Raw genomic sequence first — 20,181 nt, 5'->3', positions numbered from 1 at the left:
ATAGAAGAGAGTAGCCAACTTACTAGGAATTGATCTGTCCATTTCCAACTGAAATATCTAAGGTTAGATTTCTTTACCAGATTATCTAAATCTGTTTCTTTTTCAACTACAAATGGAGGTGGACAGGTACTTGCGCGAGTAGCAAATCTATCCAAATTATGTAAGAAGAGAGCAGAAAGAATCTGTGACTTCCAATAGCTGTAGTTTTTCTCCACAAGCTTTACTGAAAGTGATGGTAGTGTTGTGTGTACAGTTGAGCTAGTCAGATTTACACTCACAGCTTGCTCCATTTCTTCCTTGGAAACAAAATTCATAAACTCATGATCTTGATTAGACATGGACGTGTGTCTATAGTTTTGATACCATGAAAGTGTTTAGAAAAAATCAAGAAAGCTAATAGAAGAAAAGCAGAAAAATTAAGGAGGAAATCGACATGTTGAAATTCTGTTTTTCTGTTCAGAGTACATGCATGAGCTGTTGTTTTATATTACAAGAAGAAGAATAAAACGCATTGTATTAAGGTTCACACAACCTTTTGTTTAGGACAAAACGCACCATAGTAATACTAGCTTCTAAACTTAACAAAAGACACCCTATCATGATACTTAACTATTCTAATATGACCAGATACCTAAAGTTTTGCGGTCTAACCACAAGGTTACTTAGTGGTTTATCACTATTGGCATACCACTTATTAGGGTTGTTCAAAACCAGTTAACCGATTTTGTGAATCGAACCGATTTTTCAGTTCAGGAATTTTCCTGAATCGAAACCAAACCGATTAAGGGGAAAACCAGTTAGTAAAAACCAATGAACCGGTTTTGAATCAGTTTTAGTTTAATTAATACTGTTGATGCATGATTTTGACACCAACGAAAAGCACGTGTGAAATGTTGAGTTGGCCACCAGAAGACACACATGAATGGTTTGGAAAAATGAAAGTAAATACAGTGAGAAAGGAGTTTTAAAGTGGTTCGGATGCTAAGGAAGTGAATCCTACGTCCACTGATATTTTATTAATGATAATGGTCAGGTCGCTTTAGACGACTGACTTTACACTGATGATACAAGGTATTAAAGACTATCTTTTCTAGAGAGAGAGAGAGAGAGAGTTTGTCAAGAGTGAAAATGTGCGAATCCTCTTAATGAGAGAGGAGCTCCCATTTTATAGTGGGATGCCTTGAGGTAATGATCACTGAATCTACAATTGGTGGGATGATCCGTGCAAATCCTTCGTTTAGAGTAATTCACGTGATTTGCTGTAGGGGTTGGACACGCGGGATCATCACAACTCCTTGCTGGCCTGACGTGCACCCATTACTCTGACAGAAGCAAGCTGTGGGTGCCACCATGATCACATGAAGCAGTTGCGTTAGAATGGCAGTAAGCTCTTCCCGAGGTCTGACCTTGCACACTTAACTGGGCGCCACGTCAACCCTATATTCCCAGGCATAACAGAAGTCCCCTAGTTTTTAAGGTTTGAGAACCGAACGTTGGAAACTACAAGTCATGCTGTAATTGGATGATTCCTAGAGATTCTAGAAATCTCGACCTGTCTGAAAGTAGGTCGGGATGGCACTTTTTTTAGAACAACCTCGCATGTTCATTGTTTGCAGGGGACGAATGACTTGATTTCGTCAGACGTCACTTGTTGTCCTTTTGTCATGGGTGCATTTAATGAAGCAGTCCCTGCGCTGACAGATGTGTCCTGTGCATGATAAGTGCCAACCAGATGCATTAAATGCGTTATAGACTGACATAGTACGCCTTATAAGGACATTAAATGCGTAGTACGTTGGAACGACGCCCCTTATCAGAGCATTAAATGTGGATTTGAAATGCAATTAATGCTCTGAGAAAGAGAGAATGGCCGTCATTTGGGCTTTTCAACGGAAGAGATGAAGGTCTGACTTTATCCAGTCGTGACGCTTACTCTTCCCCACTGATGCGCGACACGTGGCCATGATCAACGGCGAGAAACCTTTGCCATCCAAACGTCATTTCGATTCCAAGAAACCCAAGCGCAGATTCATACGCTATAAAAACCTCGAGTCGTTCTCAGGCAATGTCACTAGAGCCTTTTTTTTTTTTTTTTTCTTAGAGAGTAAAAGATTTTCGCAAACTTGGAATCTCTGCCTTTCAAACCAACGTTTTTCTAGTATCCGAAGAAAAAGCTATTCTCATACTCCGAGAGGTAAGAGCTTTTCCCTGTCTTTGTTTCGTTATTTTCCATGGTTGAATGGCGTCTGTCTTCCGGTAGCCTATCGGAGACGAGATGCTTAGGTCGGGTTCGAGCCATGAATGGCGGCTCGAATCATGCCGTTAGGGTTTCCTTTGGAATTTAGGGAGTTTGTTTCCTCCCACATCATCGTACGAAATAGCGTATGGTGGCTAAATGACCTTTTTGCTTGTCGCTTTTGCAGACTAGCAAAATGGACCCCTCAATAACTAGATCTGAACAGGGAACCGGTTCGTCCCCATAGGGTGTTCCAAACATCCCTATCGAGGTCTTCTCGGTGCTTACCGGGGAAGAGCTCGAGAGGGTAATAAAGCAGTACGCTATCAAGGTGGATGCTTTCCTCTACGTGGCGCACTCATCGCGGTACCTGCTGAGTGGTCTGGTCGCGGTCTCCGAGGAGATCATCAAGGGTGGGCGACTTATCCCCTTCCACCCTTTTATCAGGTCACTTTTGGACCACTTCGGGGTTGCGCCGATGTAGTTGACCCCGAACGCGTACGTCATTGCTGTTGCAATATACATCGCATGCCAAGAGAATAGACTAGGCGAGCTATCCGCGATGGAGCTCGGCTGCTTGTATTATTTGAAGAAGAGTAAGGACAAGGACTCTTACTACTTGTCCAGGCGACCTACTATCGCCGATGGGATACACAGCTATCCGAGTAACGCGGGGGCCTATGAAACGAAGTTTTTCTTCTTTCGTTACGATGGCCATTGCCGCTTCCAGGATCCGAGTAGGCCTCTTTCTCTTTTATTTTATTTTACACTCGAAATGTGCTTTGCTAACAACCTAGTTCCTTTCTGATAGTTAACAAGATGACAGACCTAGGGCTGCTCTTCGATAGAAGTAGGATTCTGCATTTTGGATCCCTACCCGAGGACAAGCGCCATGCAAAGAAACTCGTGACGACCACGAGTTTGCGAAAATACGATTTCTTTAACCCAAACACATCGTTAAAGCCCCCATTGTGTAAATCCTGCTAATTGATCTCTTTCTGGTTGTGAAATAAGATAACTTTGCTAATGATGCTTTGTATGTAGCGACTATGCCTCCGAAGGAGTTAGAGCAGCCGTGACAAAGGCAGATCACTTTCCCTCGGACAAAGAAAGCCAAAGCAGCCGAAGCTGCTTCGACAGTCCCACCGGTTGAAGGCACAACGTCGGGCTCACTGACGCGACCTTCCTAGACTCCTCAGGCACAGCCGTCAGAGGATGTACCAACACGAAAAACGAAGGATTCTAAGCCATCTCCCTCTCGGCCGAGGCTGAAGATAACGGCCCAGTGGAAGAAGAGGAAACAGATTTAGGTCGAAGAATCAGAGACCGGATCTGAGGCCGACCAATCAAAGAGGTCGCAGCCGCATGAGAGCAAGTCGGGCAAGGCACCTATGGACGATACGATGGCTACTGAGGCCGCGAAGAAGGATACTCCAGTGCTGGACTCACTGGGAAACCTGTCGGAGTACCTGCAGCCGGTGGTCTACGCCCTATTGGAATGCGGACTCTCGAAATCGTTCGAACAGTTCGCAAGTTCTAGCGACGTGGACCTAATGTCCACATCGGTCCAACACTTAAGCAAGGTGAACAAACTGTCCTCAGCGAGGACTTCCCTTAGCTTCTTTTGATTAGCTAACTCTTTCTTTCTTTGTTCGTAGGCTCTTCTCTCCATGCGAATGTCCATGGAAAAGGTTCAACTGGGAGCCGCGAATGGAGGTGTTGCTCTGAAGGAAGAGAACGCAGTGCTCAAACGAAGCCTGGAAGCTGTCGAAACAGAGAGAAACTTGTCTTCTGAGTCAGCGAACAGGTACCTGAACGAAAGAGACACGGCTCTTCGTATGGTGGATTTCCAGAAAGCGCAGCTCGAGAAGCAGGGAGAGGAAGTAAAAGAGCTACAAAGGACAATAGGTAGACTCTCCAAGGAGGCCGAGGAGAAGGACCAGGAGCTCAAAGCGACCTCTCTGCAGGTCTTACGAATAGAGCAAGAGAGGGACGCCTCCGAGAAGGAAAGGCAAGCCCTAGAAGTTGAACTTCAGGAAAGTCAAGAAAGAGTTGCTTCCTTAACGCAAGAGATGTAGGATCAGGCAGCGGAAGTCGAGGAGAAGGCTGTCGAATAGGCAATCGACTCTATTTATGCCTTACGACCGAAGAATCCGCGACTTGACTTGTCCAACCTCCCGGAAGACTGGCAAGACACACTTATGTCCATGGTGCGGGAGGATGATGAAGCGGCGGCCTCCCAAGTAGGAGGTTCGGGACACACCTCGGATAAACCCTCAGCCAACTAGCCCTAGGATGACGAGGTCGACCCTCTAGGAGCCTGATTAGGGCTTATAGTTATGTCATTTTGCCTGTTGTACTCCACATTAATGAAATACATTTCTGCTTTTACAATTTTTGTTCGCTTTATTATACATGAGTACTTCCTGATTGATCACATTTACTAAAACAAGTGTGATGACATAACACATTCACACGAACAAGATTACATGCGAACAAAATGACACTTTACAAGGGAATTATTTACAAAAATTGCAAGTTAATTTATAAGGAAAACTGAGTTCGGAATTACTGATAGTATGGTCGAAGGTGCTCAACATTCCAAGCTCGGGGTACCTTGGAACCGTTCAGCCTTTTGAGATGATAAGTCCTCGGTCTTATCACTTTGTTGATGCGGTATAGACCTTCCCAGTTTGGTCCTAACACTCCCGCACTTGGTTCCCTGGTACCGAGAAGAACTTCCTTTAGAACTAGGTCGCCGACCTGGAAGTCTCTTCGCCGGACCTTTGAATCGAAGAACCTCTTCGCGCGTTGCTGATAGGCTGCTGTCCTTAGCGATGCCTTGCCGCGATGTTCTTCAATAAGGTCTAGGCTTGCTCTCATAAGTGCTTCATTGTCAGACTCATTACAAGTCCCTCGAAGTGAACCAGTTGCCACCTCTACAGGGATCATTGCTTCGCATCCGTATGCTAGCAAAAAAGGTGTTTCTGAGGTGGAGGTTCTTGGAGTAGTTCTGTACGCCCATAGGACTTCAGGGAGATCGTCAGCCCAATTCCCTTTGGCTGCGCCAAGTTTGGCCTTCAGAGTGTGCTTGATGGTTTTGTTGACAGCTTCAACTTGGCCATTTGCTTGTGGCCTTGCTATTGAGGCAAACTTTTTATGGATGCCTAGCTCGTCACAAAACTGTTTGAATTCCTCGTTGTCGAACTGTTTCCCGTTATCCGAGATGAGGGTATGAGGAATTCCGTAGCGGCACACAATATTCTTGAAAACAAAGTCCTTGAGCTTTCTGGTCGTGATCGCAGCTTGCAGTTCAACTTCGACCTATTTGGTGAAGTAATCTACCGCGACCACGGTATATTTGATTCCCCCTTTACCGACTAGCGTGGGACCAATGAGATCGATCCCTCACATGGAGAAAGGCTAGGGGCTAGTCATGGTTACTAGCTTGTGGGAGGGAGCTCGCGGTATATTCGCGAACCGCTGGCACTTATCACACCTTTTGACAAAGTTGTAGGCGTCATCTTGGATTTGAGGCCAATAGTACCCCTGACGAACAACCTTGTTCGCAAGAGATCGCGTGGCGGTGTGATTACCGCAGATCCCTTCATGTATCTCCCACATGATATAATATGCTTCTTCGCTGGTCACACATCAGAGGAGAGGGGCACTAAACCCTCGCCTGTACAGCCGGTCTCTGATAAGGGTGCAGCGAGCAGATCTCGTTCATAGAACCCTTGCCTCGACCTTATCGTCAGGCAAGATTCCATCCTTGAGATACCGAGTAATGGGGGTCATCCATGAGTCTGAACCTGTTACATTCACGGCCTGTTCGATTGGGCTGATACTGGGGATTTCGATGAATCAAACAAGGATGCTCTATGGTGCATCCGAGTCTAATGATGAGGCTATCCTCGCCAATGCGTCCGCCATAGAATTGTTTTCTCTAGGGATCTGAGTGATTGCGAAGTGCTTGAACGGCTCGAGTGTGGCCTTAGCTTTCTTCAGATAGTTGATTATGTTATCTTTCTTGGCTTGATACTCTCCTAAAACCTGGTTAACGACCAGCATGGAGTCACTATGGACGCTAATCGCTGTTGCGCCTATTTCCCTGGCCAACCTAAGTCCAGCAAGCAGAGCTTCGTACTCGGCCTCATTATTAGTTGCTTTGAAACCGAACCGGAAATGCCATGAATACGGGCCCCTTCAGGACTCAACAAGAGAAGGCCTGCTCCAGCCCTCTTTCTGTTCGATGATCCATCAATGTAGAGGGTCCACGTCGAGAGATTTTGAACAGTTTCTTGGATGACTTTGTTGGGCTGTTCCGACTCGTTCGCTGGATGATGCGAGAACTCTGAGATGAACTCGGTAATAACCTGCCCTTTAATAGCTGCTCTTGATTTGTAATGGAGATCGAACTGGCTGAGTTCCATGGCCCATTTGAGCAATTTTCCCAACGCCTTTGGTTTTTGGAGAACCTGCCTGAGCGGGCAATTAGTCAATACGTGAACTGTATGGGCATGGAAGTAAGGTCGCAGCTTTCAGGAAGCGATCAACAGGGCATAGGCTAATCGATCTATTTCTGGATACCGCATCTCGATATCCAACATACGCTTGCTCGTGTAATATACTGGTCATTGCGTTCCATTCTCTTCCCGAACAAGAGCTGCATTGACCACGAACTGTGAGACGGACAGGTACAAAAGGAGGATCTCTTGTGGGAGAGGTTTGGAAAGAAGTGGTGGCTTCCCGAGGTGTTCCTTTATTCTCTAGAAGGCCTGTTCGCACTCGGGAGTCCATTCGAACTTCTTATTGGCCTTGAGTACATTGAAGAATGGCAAGTAGCGATCTGTTAGTCTTGATATGAAGCGATTTAGCGCCGCTATACGCCCGTTCAGGCTCATAACCTGTTTTTTGTTGGTCGGGCTCTTCATATCGAGGAGAGCTTGGATTTTTTCGGGGTTGATCTCAATTCCCCGCTGGTTAACCATGCACCCTAGGAATTTTCCCGAGGATACTTCGAATGAACATTTGAGGGGGTTGAACTTCATTCGGTACTGCCGGAGGATGCCGAACATCTCAGTAAGATGTGTTACATGATCTGAAGCGACATGGGATTTTACCAGCATGTCGTTTACGTAGACCTCCATCGATCTGGATATCTGTTCGGAGAACATCTGGTTAACTAGTCGCTGGTAAGTTACACCAGCGTTCTTGAGGCCGAAGGGCATAACTTTGTAGCAGTACAGTCCCCGATTTGTAATAAAAGATGTATGCTCTTCGTCTGGCCCGTACATCAGAATTTGATTGTATCCCGAGTACGTATCCATAAAACTTACCAGTTCGTGCCCCGAGGTGGCGTCCACGAGCCGGTCAACTCTCGACAGGGGGAAACTGTCCTTCAGACAAGACTTGTTGAGGTCGGTGAAGTCGACGCAGGTCCGCCATTTGCCGTTAGGCTTCTTTACTAGAACTGGGTTAGCAACCTAAGTCGGATAGAGTGCTTCTCGGATGGACCCATTTTGGAGGAGGTTATCCACCTCAAGCTTCAAGGCAATATATCGCTCCGGGTCCATCGCTCTCCTCTTTTGGTGGACTGGTCTGGCTTCACTGTCGATGTTTAATGCATGGCAAATAAAATTCGGGCTGATCTCGACCATATCTGCGTGTGACCATGCAAACACGTCGATGTTTTCCCTGAGGAAGCTGGTCAGGTCGGTAGCGAGCTGGGGATTAAGATTTTTACCGATCCTTAGGACCCTGCTTGGTTCCGTGTGATCGACCAGTACTTCAGTCAAGTCCTCAATTGGCCTATTGGAAGGGCAGTCCTGAATGCGAGGATCTATATTATCCTCGGTTGGGCCAGGCTGTGGCTCTATCCGGCTGATCGCCATTGTCTGGTTGTGATCGCCACTCGAAGTGTCTTTGCCTTTGCACGCCATCTGAACTGCTTTCACATAGCAGTCTCAAGCCACGTGCTGAGACCCACTAACCTCCCCAATCCCCGTCGGGGTAGAGAACTTCATTTTCAAATGGTATACTGAAGTGACCACCTTGAAGTGTCTCAGCAGAGGTCGCCCCAGAATTCCATTAAAGGCGGATGGGCAATCCACTACCAAGAACTCGATTACTCTGGTCACTTCGTTGAAGTCACCCAACGTGACTGGGAGTGAGATCGTGCCCTTGGGGAGCAGGTGGTCCCCTGTGAAGCCATATAGGGGGAACGAGGCAGGCTTCAGGTCTGCCTCGTCCAAATTCATTCTCTCGAAAGTTGAAGCGAACAGGATGTTCACAGCACTTCCGTTGTCCACTAACATTCTCTGGACATTATGGCGCCCTATGAGGGGCGTTATCACAAGGGCATCTTCGTGAGGATGATGCAGCTAGGCCGCATCTTTTTCGGAGAAGGAAATTTCCTCCTCCTGGCGAACCTTCTGTGGTCGCTGCGCCACGCTTATCGCTTTGATGGGCTCGTGGTGTGCCTCGCGAGCATATCTTTCTTGGGCACCTCGCGAGTTTCCGACGAAGTGCGGTCCCCCAAAAATTAAATTGAGGGTGCACACACCTTTTTGATCACGGTGCTTTTTACTTGACTCCCCCTGATTTTTCTCTTGCAAGGGAGCAGAGTCATCAATATACTTCTTGAAATGTCCCTGCTTGATTAGGTTTTTAATCACCTGCTTAAGAGCTCGGCATTCAACGGTATAGTGCCCATTGTCCTGATGATAGTAGCAATATTTTTTATTATTTCTGGCGGTCGCTAGAGTTTTCATGGGCTCGGGCTCTCCGAGCAGGCTGGCCTCCTCGGATTTGTCGAGAATAGCCGATACAGATGCGTTTAGTGGAGTATATTGGTTTCTGTCGCGATCGCGACAAGGGACGGGGGCGTAGGACTTTTTGGGCTCGTAACGAGGTTTCTTCCCTCTTCGCTGATCGTCTGCGTTCCCCCTGTGATCAGCTCTTCTACTATCCCGCCGACCAGGTGCACTGCCCGAAGGGCCGTGGTCGCGACGGCGGAGTGCCGCCATTGAATTTTCTATTCGGAGGTATTTCTCTACGAGATTATAGAATCCAGTGAGGGAAACATCGTCCTCAGCCTGTAATTCTTTCCACAAGTCGGTCTGTGGACGGACTCCGGCTATAATGAGAGTTTGAACAGACTCTTCAGGAGTATGAGCCACCTTGTTGAGTTCTCTGTGGAAACAATCAATGTAGGACTAGAGGGATTCATCCCTTTCTTGCCTTATATTGCTAAGGTAGCTCAAAGGCATCGAGAACTTCCGATTTGCCTGAAAATGCCTTAGGAACGTCGTGCTCATCTGAGGCCATGAACTGATTGATCCTGCTGGAAGCGACCTGAACCACCGTTTGGCATGGGAGGTCAAGGTCATTGCCAAACAACGGCATTTTGCTAGATCTGAGACCTAGTGAAGCTCCATCAGGTCGTTAAATTCATACAAATGATCCTGCAGGTTGGAGTTCCCATCAAATGCCCGCATGTCAGGCATCCTGAGTCCTGGTGGGAGAGGAGCGGCTAACTTCGGTAGAGAAGAGGGAAGCAGATGCGACCAGACCCTGCTCGTTTTGCTGAGCTCGCAGTCTGTCTAGAGCTCTCTGCAGCTCCTCAATTTGCGACAATGGAGCCGCTTGGGGATTGCTTTCACCCATACAAGTTTGACCCTCGCGATTATGGTTGAGGAAAGTCTGGAGGTCGGGTTCCTCTTCACCTCAGCCAGCTGTTCCGACCACTCTCGACACATGCCGGCTAGAGGCGTGTGATGGCGATGAAGGGTGCGGGGTATTTTCACGACCTTCGCGGTGGTAAGAACTGCCCCGCGAAGTGTGGGACCCTCTCACACGGTGACGATCAGGATCGTTTTGCTGGTGGTGATAGGAATCGCCCCGACCAGCACTTTTATGGGTGTGCTCTTGCGACGTGGCTTGGGACAGCTTGGGCTACGTCCTTTCATCGAGTCTCAATGAGACTGGTATTCTGCTCGGGACGAGGTTGGAATTTTCTGGCCCTTTGGAGCCTGTGGGCTTGCATTTTGCCACTTGCTTACCTTTTCGTCATGCGCTGCAGTGCTCGCGGCACGGGCTATTTCCTTTTGCCACGCTTTCGCGTGACCTGCAGGCATTTTTGGTGGTTGCACTACCGCAGCTGACTTGGATGGCATGCCTTGGTCCAACGGTCCAGCCTTCGGTTGACCGTCTGGAGAGTATTGTCAAACCTCTCTAGGTAGCTTCTAATAACAGGGTCAAGCTATGAACTTGACGGGATATCTCCTGCAGCATTTTGCGGGGCTGAACGTTTTCTAGAAGAGTTGTCCCCCTGAACTTGGGGGAGCCCCTCAACGCCCTGGTTGGTTTGCTCAGGTTCAGGTTGGCGGGCCATTTGTTGCTGTAAGACCGATAGGTTGGAGATTCTCCTGATGAAGGATGAACACTAAATCAGGCCCTCCTTCTAGCGCCAAACTATTAACGCATGATTTTGACACCAACGAAAAGCACGTGTGAAATGTTGAGTTGGCCCCCAAAAGACACACGTGAATGGTTTGGAAAAATGAAAGTAAATGTAGTGAGAAAGGAGTTTTAAAGTGGTTCGGATGCTAAGGAAGCGAATCCTGCATCCACTGATATTTTATTAATGATAATGGTCAGGTCGCTTTAGAAAACTAACTTTACACTGATGATACAAGGTATTAAAGACTGTCTTTTCTAGAGAGAGAGAGAGTTTGTCAAGAGTAAAAATGTGCGAATCCCCTTAATGAGAGAGGAGCTCCCATTTTATAGTGGGATGCCTTGAGGTAATGATCATTGAATCTGCAAGTTGGTGGGATGATCCGTGCAAATCCTTCATTTAGAGTAATTCACATGATTTGCTGCAGGGGTTGGACACGCGGGATCATCACAACTCCTTGCTGGCCTGACGTGCACCCATTACTCTGACGGAAGCAAGCTATGGGTGCCACCATGATCACACGAAGCAGCTGCGTCAGAATGGCAATAGGCTCTTCCCGAGGTTTGACCTTGCGCACTTAACTGGGCGCCATAGACTTTGCAATGTTGGTAGTCATAACGTTATACCTCAACGATGCACACTGTGACTATGCCCATCGTTATTTCTGTTGATACGTGAAAAATATGCGGCGTGCCTAGCCAGTGTATTACTCAACAATATATACATGAGTTACATGAAGAAAACCTAGAAGAGTTTATTTACATACAATAGGACACAACGCCTTACAAGTGATAGACAAATAGGACACTAACACCTTACAAAGTAATAGACAAATATACCCTATTTATTCAATATATATATATATATATATATATATAACCATTGTGTATATGTTTTTGTCATGTATCGATACGGCATCGGTGAATAGTTTTGTTTGGTGATCACAATTGTGTCCGTACGCATTGTATCGACTACATCTAGTTGGTGTGACATTCTCTTGCCTAGATCATATTTGGACTGTCCGATGCCTCCTAGGTTGTCGTTTAACAATTGGGGAAAGTATAATCCTATTCTTGACTTCATCTAGGATAACCCAATTATCCTCTTCACCCACTGGATAAACAGATTCTATAAATGAATGCCCAAGGTTTTTATTGATGTACTTGTCTGAATAGTATCTGTCATAGTCACTAACATTATTTTCTCTTAAAACATGTTTGCATGAAAGCTTATCAAGCTCATAATCAATGACTTTTGACCACAATAAACCTCAAAGAAATTCATATACTGTATATCGGCATAATCTGCAAGGTAGTAGATTGCAATGTTCTGAAAACCAGACTGAACTATAACACGTTCAAGGGTCCGATTTCCAGTTTGATCGGTTGGATTGGTCGGTTGGACTGTATTATGTAAAATTACATGTTAGTCCATGAAGGTTTGAAATTCATCAAAAACACCCTCATAATACTCCCTTAAGGTTTGAAAATCTATCTAAAAGACCCATGCACGAAGAAACTGGTGAGTGGTGGCGGCAGCGACAATCAACAGCCAATCGAAGTTGGAATCATGGGGCTTTTGATGTATAGGTTCTGGCGAATCTGATTGTGGTGCTAGGAAGTTCCATCGGCGCCGGAACTCGTCGGAATCAACAAAAGAAGCCCGACAGTTGCGTGAACTTTAGGTGGACGGCAAGCGACGAAGGCTGACGACGGCGATTGAAAATGGCTGGGTTTTTTCGTGGAGATGCCTTCACGTCGAATGGTGGTATTTTCTCTGTCGAACGATGCCGGAATCCAGCAAGACTGAGTGACAATTGGACCACGACTTAGCAGTATTCCGGCAGTCCAACCGCGGCTCAATCTGGTTTAATAGGAAATGGCAGTTTTTGTGAGATACCGGACCGGAAATACCGTCGGCTCCCGGTAGAACCGGTCCGACTGGACAGTCCAGTCTAGTTTTCAGAACATTGGTAGATTGTCCAATCATTTCCATCATCAACTCTAGGGGCAGATCCAACCCCTTTGAGGGTAGTCCCAAGCTTGCCCTCAAGTTTTAAAAAAAAAATTATTAATATATAGACCCACAAAATTGCTATTAATATATATACCTAGGTCCACCCTTGGATTTTGGCCCACAAAAAACTTGTTATTAATATATATATTTCAAGCCCACATCATATTAAAAGTTTAAAACTCTCTCCACTCTTCTTCCAGCCCCACATGCTTTTTATGATTTAATCCCAAAAATTATTTACTCTCTCATTCTCTCTTTCTCTTCCTCATGTTATTCGATCTTAAAACTTTTGAAAACCGAAATTGTTGAAGCTTTCACTACTTAAGGTGTCACAATTAGCTTTGTTTTCGGTTTTATCAGTTTTAGGTATATGTATTGCTCATTTTAATTTAGTTTATTTTAGGGAATCATTTTTTTTTTAGGTTTTTTATTCTAATTTGAGGGGAAAAGACATGGATCTTGTGAGTTTATTTTGGGTTTTGTGTCTAAGAATGAACTTGCTTTCCCAAATTAAAATGTTAATTATATTTTAAAAGACGTTATTCTTTACCATTCACCTACCACTTTCCTACATTTTAAATGTCACCATTCTGCTACTCAAAATAAATAAAGAAATTTGAGTTACTATCTATGTTTATATCAAGAAATTTTTTTTTTTTATTAATTCATATTAAAAGTTAACGCAATGTTGACTTGATTTAAGTTTTGGTTGACTTTAGCTTAGGTTAGGTCTCGTCAAAGTCATGAAATTTATATTATAATCTTTGGAAGCCAAAAATAAAAAAATTAAAAATTAAAAGAAGGTTTTGTTTAAGGTTTACTTAACACATTTACTCAAAATTTTGCTTCTCATGAATTTATTCAAGTAGAAAAGTATTGTGTTATTGCATTCTTTTCTCTCAAGTTCTTGATATTGTATTATTTTCTTTGCTTAAGGTTTGGTGATTTTTTAAAGTTTTTCCTAGTTGTTTAGCAAACAATGACAAAGCCACGGAGGCCCCCCTTGACAAAAATCCTGGATCTGCCACTGAATTCAACTCGTGCGCCTAAGGTGTTAATAAATGATTCACCTCAACGAATTTTCTTTATCGCTCATAAAACCACCTTTCTGTAATAACCCTAAACAATTCTGCAAGCAAATAGATCGGGAAGGCGAAATTCATCGACTTTGCAATGTTGGTAGTCATAACGTTATACCTCAACGATGCACACTGTGACTATGCCCATCGTTCATTTCTGTTGATACGTGATTTTGACACCAACGAAACACACGTGTGAAATGTTGAGTTGGCCCCAAAAGACACACATGAATGGTTTTGAAAAATGAAAGTAAATGCAGTGAGGAAGGAGTTTTAAAATGGTTTGGATGCTAAGGAAGCAAATCCTACATCCACTGATGTTTTTATTAATGATAAGGGTCAGGTCGCTTTAGACGACTGACTTTACACTGATGATACAAGGTATCAAAGACTATCTATTCTAGAGAGAGAGAGAGAGAGAGTTTTTTTTCAAGAGTAAAATGTGCGAATCCCCTTAATGAGAAAGGAGCTCCCATTTTATAGTGGGATGCCTTGATGTAATGATCACTGAATCTGCAAGTTGGTGGGATGATCCGTGCAAATCCTTCGTTTAGAGTAATTCACGTGATTTGCTGTAGGGTTGGACACGCGGGGTCATCACAACTCCTTGCTGGCCTGACGTGCACCCATTACTCTGACGGAAGCAAGCTGTGGGTGCCACCATGATCACACGAAGCAGCTGCGTCAGAATGGCAGTAGGCTCTTCCCGAGGTCTGACCTTGCACACTTAACTGGGCGCCACATCAGCGCTATGTTCCCAGGCATAACAGAAGTCCCCTAGTTTTTAAGGTTTGAGAACCGAAACTTGGAAACTACAAGTCATGTCGCAATTGGATGATTCTTGGAGATTCTGGAAATTTCAAAAATTCTGGAAATCCCGACCTGCCTGAAAGTAGGTCGGGATGGCACTTTTTCGAGAACGACCTCACATGTTCATTGTTTACAGGGGACGAACGACCTGATTTTTTTAGACATCACTTGTTGTCCTTTTGCCATGGGTGCATTTAATGAAGCAGTCCCTACGCTGACAGACATGCCCTGTGCATGATAAGTGCCAGTCAGATGCATTAAATGCGTTGTACGCTGACACAATACGCCTTATTAGGACATTAAATGCGCAGTATGTTGGAACGACACCCCTTATCAGAACATTAAATGTGGATTTGAAACGCAATTAATGCTTAGAGAAAGAGAGCATGGCCGTCGTTTGGGCTTTTCGATGGAAGAGATAAAGGTCTGACTTTATCCAGTCGTGACGCTCACTCTTCCCCGCTGATGCGCGACACGTGGCTATGATCAACGGTGAGAAACCTTTGCCACCCAAACGTCATTTCGATTCCGAGAAACCCAAGCGCCGATTCATACGCTATAAAAACCCTGAGTCGTTCTCAGGCAATGTCACCAGAGCCTTTTTTTCTTAGAGAGTAAAAGATTTTCGCAAACTTGAAATCTCTGCCTTTCAAACCAGCATTTTTTTGGCATTCGAAGCGGAAACAATTCTCATACTCCGAGAGGTAAGAGCTTCTCCCTGTCTTTGTTTCGTTATTTTCCATGGTTGAATGGCGTCTGTCTTCCGGTAGCCTATCGGAGACGAGATGCTTAGGTCTGGTTCGAGCCATGAATGGTGGCTCAAATCATGCCGTTAGGGTTTCTTTTGGGATTCTGGGAGTTTGTTTCCTCCCACATCATTGTACGAAATAGCGTACGGTGGCTAAATGACCCTTTTGCTTGTCGCCTTTACAGACCGGCAAAATGGACCCCTCAACAACCAGATCCAAACAAGGAATTGGTTCATCCCCACAGGGTGCTCTAAACATCCCTATCGAGGTCTTCTCGGTGCTTACCGGGGAAGAGCTCGAGAGGGTAATAAAGCAATACGCTATCGAGGTGGATGCTTTCCTCGACGTGGCGCACTCATTGCGGTACCCGCTAAGTGGTCTGGTTGCGGTCTCCGAGGAGATCATCAAGGGTGGGGGACTGATCCCCTTCCACCCTTTTATAAGGTCGCTTTTGGACCACTTCGGGGTTGCGCTGATACAGTTGACCTCGAACACGTACATCATTGCAGTTGCAATGTACATCGCGTGCCAAGAGAATTGACTGGGCGAGCTGTCCGCGATGGAGGTCAACTGCTCATATTATTTGAAGAAGAGTAAGGACAAGGACTTTTACTACTTGTCCAGGCGACCTACTATCGCCGATGGGATACACAACTATCCGAGTAACACGGGTGCCTATGAAACGAAGTTTTTCTTCTTTCGTTATGATAGTCATTGCCGCTTCCAGGAACCGAGTAGGCTTTTTTTTTATTTTTTTATTTTTTGAAATGTGCTTTGCTAACGACTTGGTTCCTTTCTGGCAGTTAACAAAACGACCGACCTAGGACTGCTCTTTGATAGACGTAGGATCGTGCATTTCAGATCCCTACTTGAGGACAAGTGCGACGCGAAGAAACTCGTGACAACCGCGAGTTTGTGGAAATACGGTTTCTTTAATGCAAACGCATCGTTAGAGCCCCCATTATGTAAGTCCTACTAACTGATCTCTTTCTGGTCATGTAAAGTGATATTTTGGCTAATATGCTTTGCATGTAGTGACCATGCCTCCGAAGGAGTCAGAGTAGCCGCGACGAAGGCAGGTCACTTTCCCTTGGACAAAGAAAGCCAAAGCAGCTGAAGCTGCTTTGACAGTTCCACTGGCTGAAGGCGCAACGTCGGGCCTACCGGCACGACCTTCTGAGACTCCTTAAACATAGCCGTCAGAGGATGTACCGGCACGAAAAATGAAGGCTTCCAAGCTATCTCCTGCTCAACCGAGGTTGAAGACAACGGCCCAGCGAAAGAAGAGGAAACAAATTCAGGTCGAAGAATCAGAGACCGAATCTGAGGGCGACCAATCAAAGAGGTCGCGACCGAACGCGAGTAAGTCAGGCAAGGCGGATAACACGATGGCTGTTGAGGTCGCAAAGAAAGATACTCTAGTGCTGGACTCGCTGGGGAACCTGTCGGAGTACCTACAGCTGGTGGTATACGCCCTATTGGAATGCATACTCTCGGAATCTTTTGAGCAGTTCGTAAGTTCCAGCGACGTGGACCTAATGTCCACATCGATCCAACACTTGAGCAAAGTGAACGAACTGTCCTCTGCAAGGACTTCCCTTAGCTTCTTTTGATTAGCTAACTCTTTCTTTCTTTGTTTGCAGGCTCTTCTTTCCATGCGAATGTCCATAGAAAAGGTCCAACTAGGAGCCACGAAGGAAGGTGTTGCTCTGAAGGAAGAGAACGCAGCGCTCAAGTGAAGCCTGGAAGCTGCCGAAACAAAGAGAAACCTGTCTTCTGAGTCAACGAATAGGTACTTGAATGAAAGAGACGCGGCTCTTCGTACGGTAGATTTCTAGAAAGTGCAGCTCGAGAAGCAGGGAGAGGAAGTAAAGAAGCTACAAAGGACCATAGCTAGACTCTCCAAGGAGGTCGGGGAGAAGTACCAGGAGCTCAAAGCGACCTCTCTGCAGGTCTTACAAACAGAGCAAGAGAGGGACGCCTCCGAGAAGGAAAGGCAAGCCCTCGAAGTTGAACTTCAGGAAAGTTAGGAAAGAGTTGCTTCCTAAACGCAAGAGATGCAGGATCAGGCAGCGGAGGTCAAGGAGAAGGCTGTCGAATGGGCAATCGACTCTATTTATGCCTTGCCACCGAAGAATCCGCGACTTGACTTGTCCGACCTCTCGGAAGACTGGCAAGATACACTTATGTCCATGGCGCGAGAGGATGATAAAGCAACGGCCTCTCGAGCAAAAGGTTTAGGACACGCCTCGGATAAACCCTCAACCGACCAGCCCTAGGACGACGAGGTCGGCCCTCTAGGAGCCGGATTAGGGCTTATAGTCATGTCATTTTGCCTGTTGTACTCCACATTAATGAAATACATTTCTGCTTTTACAATTTTTGTTCGCTGTATTATACATGAGTACTTCCTAATTGCTTACATTTACTGAAACAAGTGTGATGACATAACACATTCACACGAACAAGATTACATGCAAACAAAATGATACTTTACAAGAAAATTATTTACAAAAATTGCAAGTTAATTTACAAGGAAAACTGAGTTCGAAATTACTGATTGTATGGTCGAAGGTGCTCAAAATTCCAAGCTCGGGGTACCTTGGAACCGTTCAGCCTTTTGAGATGATAAGTCCTCGGTCTTATCACTTTGTCGATGCGGTATGGACCTTCCCAGTTCGGTCCTAACACTCCCGCACTTGGTTCCCTGGTACAGAGAAGAACTTCCTTTAGCACAAGGTCACCGACTTGAAAGTCTCTTCGCTTGACCTTTGAATCAAAGAACCTCTTCGCGCATTGCTGATAGGCTATTATCCTTAGCGATGACTTGCCGCGATGTTCTTCAACAAGGTCTAGGTTTGCTCTCATAAGTGCTTCATTGTCAGCCTCATTATACAAGTCCCTTCGAAGTGAACCAGTTCCCACCTCTACAGGGATCATCGCTTTGCATCTGTATGCTAACGAAAAAGGTGTTTCTGAGGTGGAGGTTCTTGGAGTAATTCTGTATGCCCATAGGACTTCAGGGAAGTCGTCAGCCCAATTCCCTTTGGCTGCGCCAAGTTTGGCCTTCAGAGTGTGCTTGATAGTTTTGTTGACAACTTTAACTTGGCCATTTGCTTGTGGCCTTGCTACTGAGGCAAACTTTTTATGGATACCCAGCTCGTCACAAAACTGTTTGAATTCCTCGTTGTCAAACTGTTTCCCGTTATCCGAGATGAGGGTATGAGAAATTCCGTATCGGCACACAATATTCTTGAAAATGAAGTCCTTGAGCTTTCTGGTCGTGATCGCGGCTAGCGGTTCAGCTTCGACCTATTTGGTGAAATAATCTACCGTGACCACGGCATATTTGACTCCCCCTTTATCGACTGGCATGGGACCGATGAGATCGATCCCCTACATGGAGAAATGCCAGGGGCTAGTCATGGTTACCAGCTCGTGGGAGGGAGCTCGCGGTATATTCGCGAACCACTGGCACTTATCACACCTTTTGACAAAGTTGTAGGCGTCATCTTGGATTCGGGGCCAATAGTACCCCTGACGAACAACCTTGTTCGCAAGAGATCGCGCAGCTATGTGATTACCGCAAATCCCTTCATGTATCTCCCGCATGATATAATCTGCTTCTTTGTTGGTCACACATCGGAGGAGAGGGGCACTAAACCCTCGCCTGTACAGTTGGTCTCCAATGAAGGTGTAGCGAGCAGATCTCATTCGTAGAACCCTTGCCTCGACCTTATCATCAGGCAAGATTCCATCCTTGAGATACAGAGTAATGGGGGTCATCCATGAGTCTGAACCCGTTACATTCACGGCCTATTCGATTAGGCTGATACTGAGGATTTCGATAAATCAAACAGGGATGCTCTCTGGTGCATCCAAGTCTAATGATGAGGCTATCCTCGCCAAGGCGTCTGCCACAGAATTGTTTTCTCTAGGGATCTGAGTGATTGCGAAGTGCTTGAACGGCTCGAGTGCGGCTTTAGCTTTTTTCAGATAGTTGATCATGTTATCTTCCTTGGTTTGATACTCTTCCAAAATCTGGTTAATGACCAGCATGGAGTTACTATAGACGCTGATCGCAGTTGCGCCCATTTCCCTGGCCAACCTGAGTCCAACGAGCAGAGCTTCGTACTCGGCCTCATTATTAGTTGCTTTGAAACCGGACCGGAGAATGCCATGAATGCGGGCCCTTTCGGGACTCAACAAGAGAAGGCCTGCTCCAGCCCTCTTTCTGCTCGATGATCCATCGCGTAGAGGGTCCATGTCGAGAGATTTTGAACAGTTTCCTGGATGACTTCATTGGGCTGTTCTGACTCGTTCGCTGGATGATGCAAGAGCTCTGAGATGAAGTCGGCAATAGCCTGCCCTTTAATAGTTGCTCTTGGTTTATATTGGAGATCGAACTGGCTGAGTTCCATGGCCCATTTGAGCAATTTTCCCGACATCTCCAGTTTTTGGAGGACCTGCCTGAGCGGGTAATTAGTCAATACATGAACTGTATGGGCATGGAAGTAAGGTCGTAGCTTTCGGGAGGCGATCAATAGGGCATAGGCTAATCGCTCCATTTTTGGATACCATATCTCGACATCTAACAGATGCTTGCTCGTGTAATATACTGGCCATTACGTTCCATTCTCTTCCCGAACAAGAGTTGCACTAACTGCGAACTGTAAGACGGACAGGTACAAAAGGAGGATCTCTTGTGGGAGAGGTTTGGACAGAAGTGGTGGCTTCCTAAGGTGTTCCTTTATTCTCTGGAAGGCTTGTTCGCACTCGGGAGTCCATTCAAACTTTTTATTGGCACTGAGTATATTGAAGAATGGCAAG

At 45.8% G+C, this 20,181-nt stretch overlaps 1 protein-coding gene across 1 annotated transcript; it reads right to left on the bottom strand.

The window, feature by feature from the left end:
- Positions 1 to 19,203: 19,203 nt before the first annotated feature.
- LOC116129528 (uncharacterized protein YpeP-like) lies at positions 19,204 to 19,617 on the bottom strand. The gene has a single exon (XM_031415258.1). It carries the CDS (start codon positions 19,615 to 19,617, stop codon positions 19,204 to 19,206), a length of 414 nt encoding a protein of 137 aa, XP_031271118.1.
- Positions 19,618 to 20,181: the final 564 nt, after the last annotated feature.

The sequence above is a fragment of the Pistacia vera genome, unplaced genomic scaffold (genome assembly GCF_008641045.1).
Source record: "Pistacia vera cultivar Batoury unplaced genomic scaffold, PisVer_v2 Contig212, whole genome shotgun sequence".
In the NCBI taxonomy this organism is placed as follows: domain Eukaryota; kingdom Viridiplantae; phylum Streptophyta; class Magnoliopsida; order Sapindales; family Anacardiaceae; genus Pistacia; species Pistacia vera.
Note: the sequence above shows the minus strand (reverse complement) of the source record. Positions and strands in the feature narration are given on the sequence as shown.

Excerpts from the sequence above, each read along its gene's own strand:
- LOC116129528 (XM_031415258.1), bottom strand. The coding sequence starts at position 19,617 with ATGGACCCTCTACGCGATGGATCATCGAGCAGAAAGAGGGCTGGAGCA.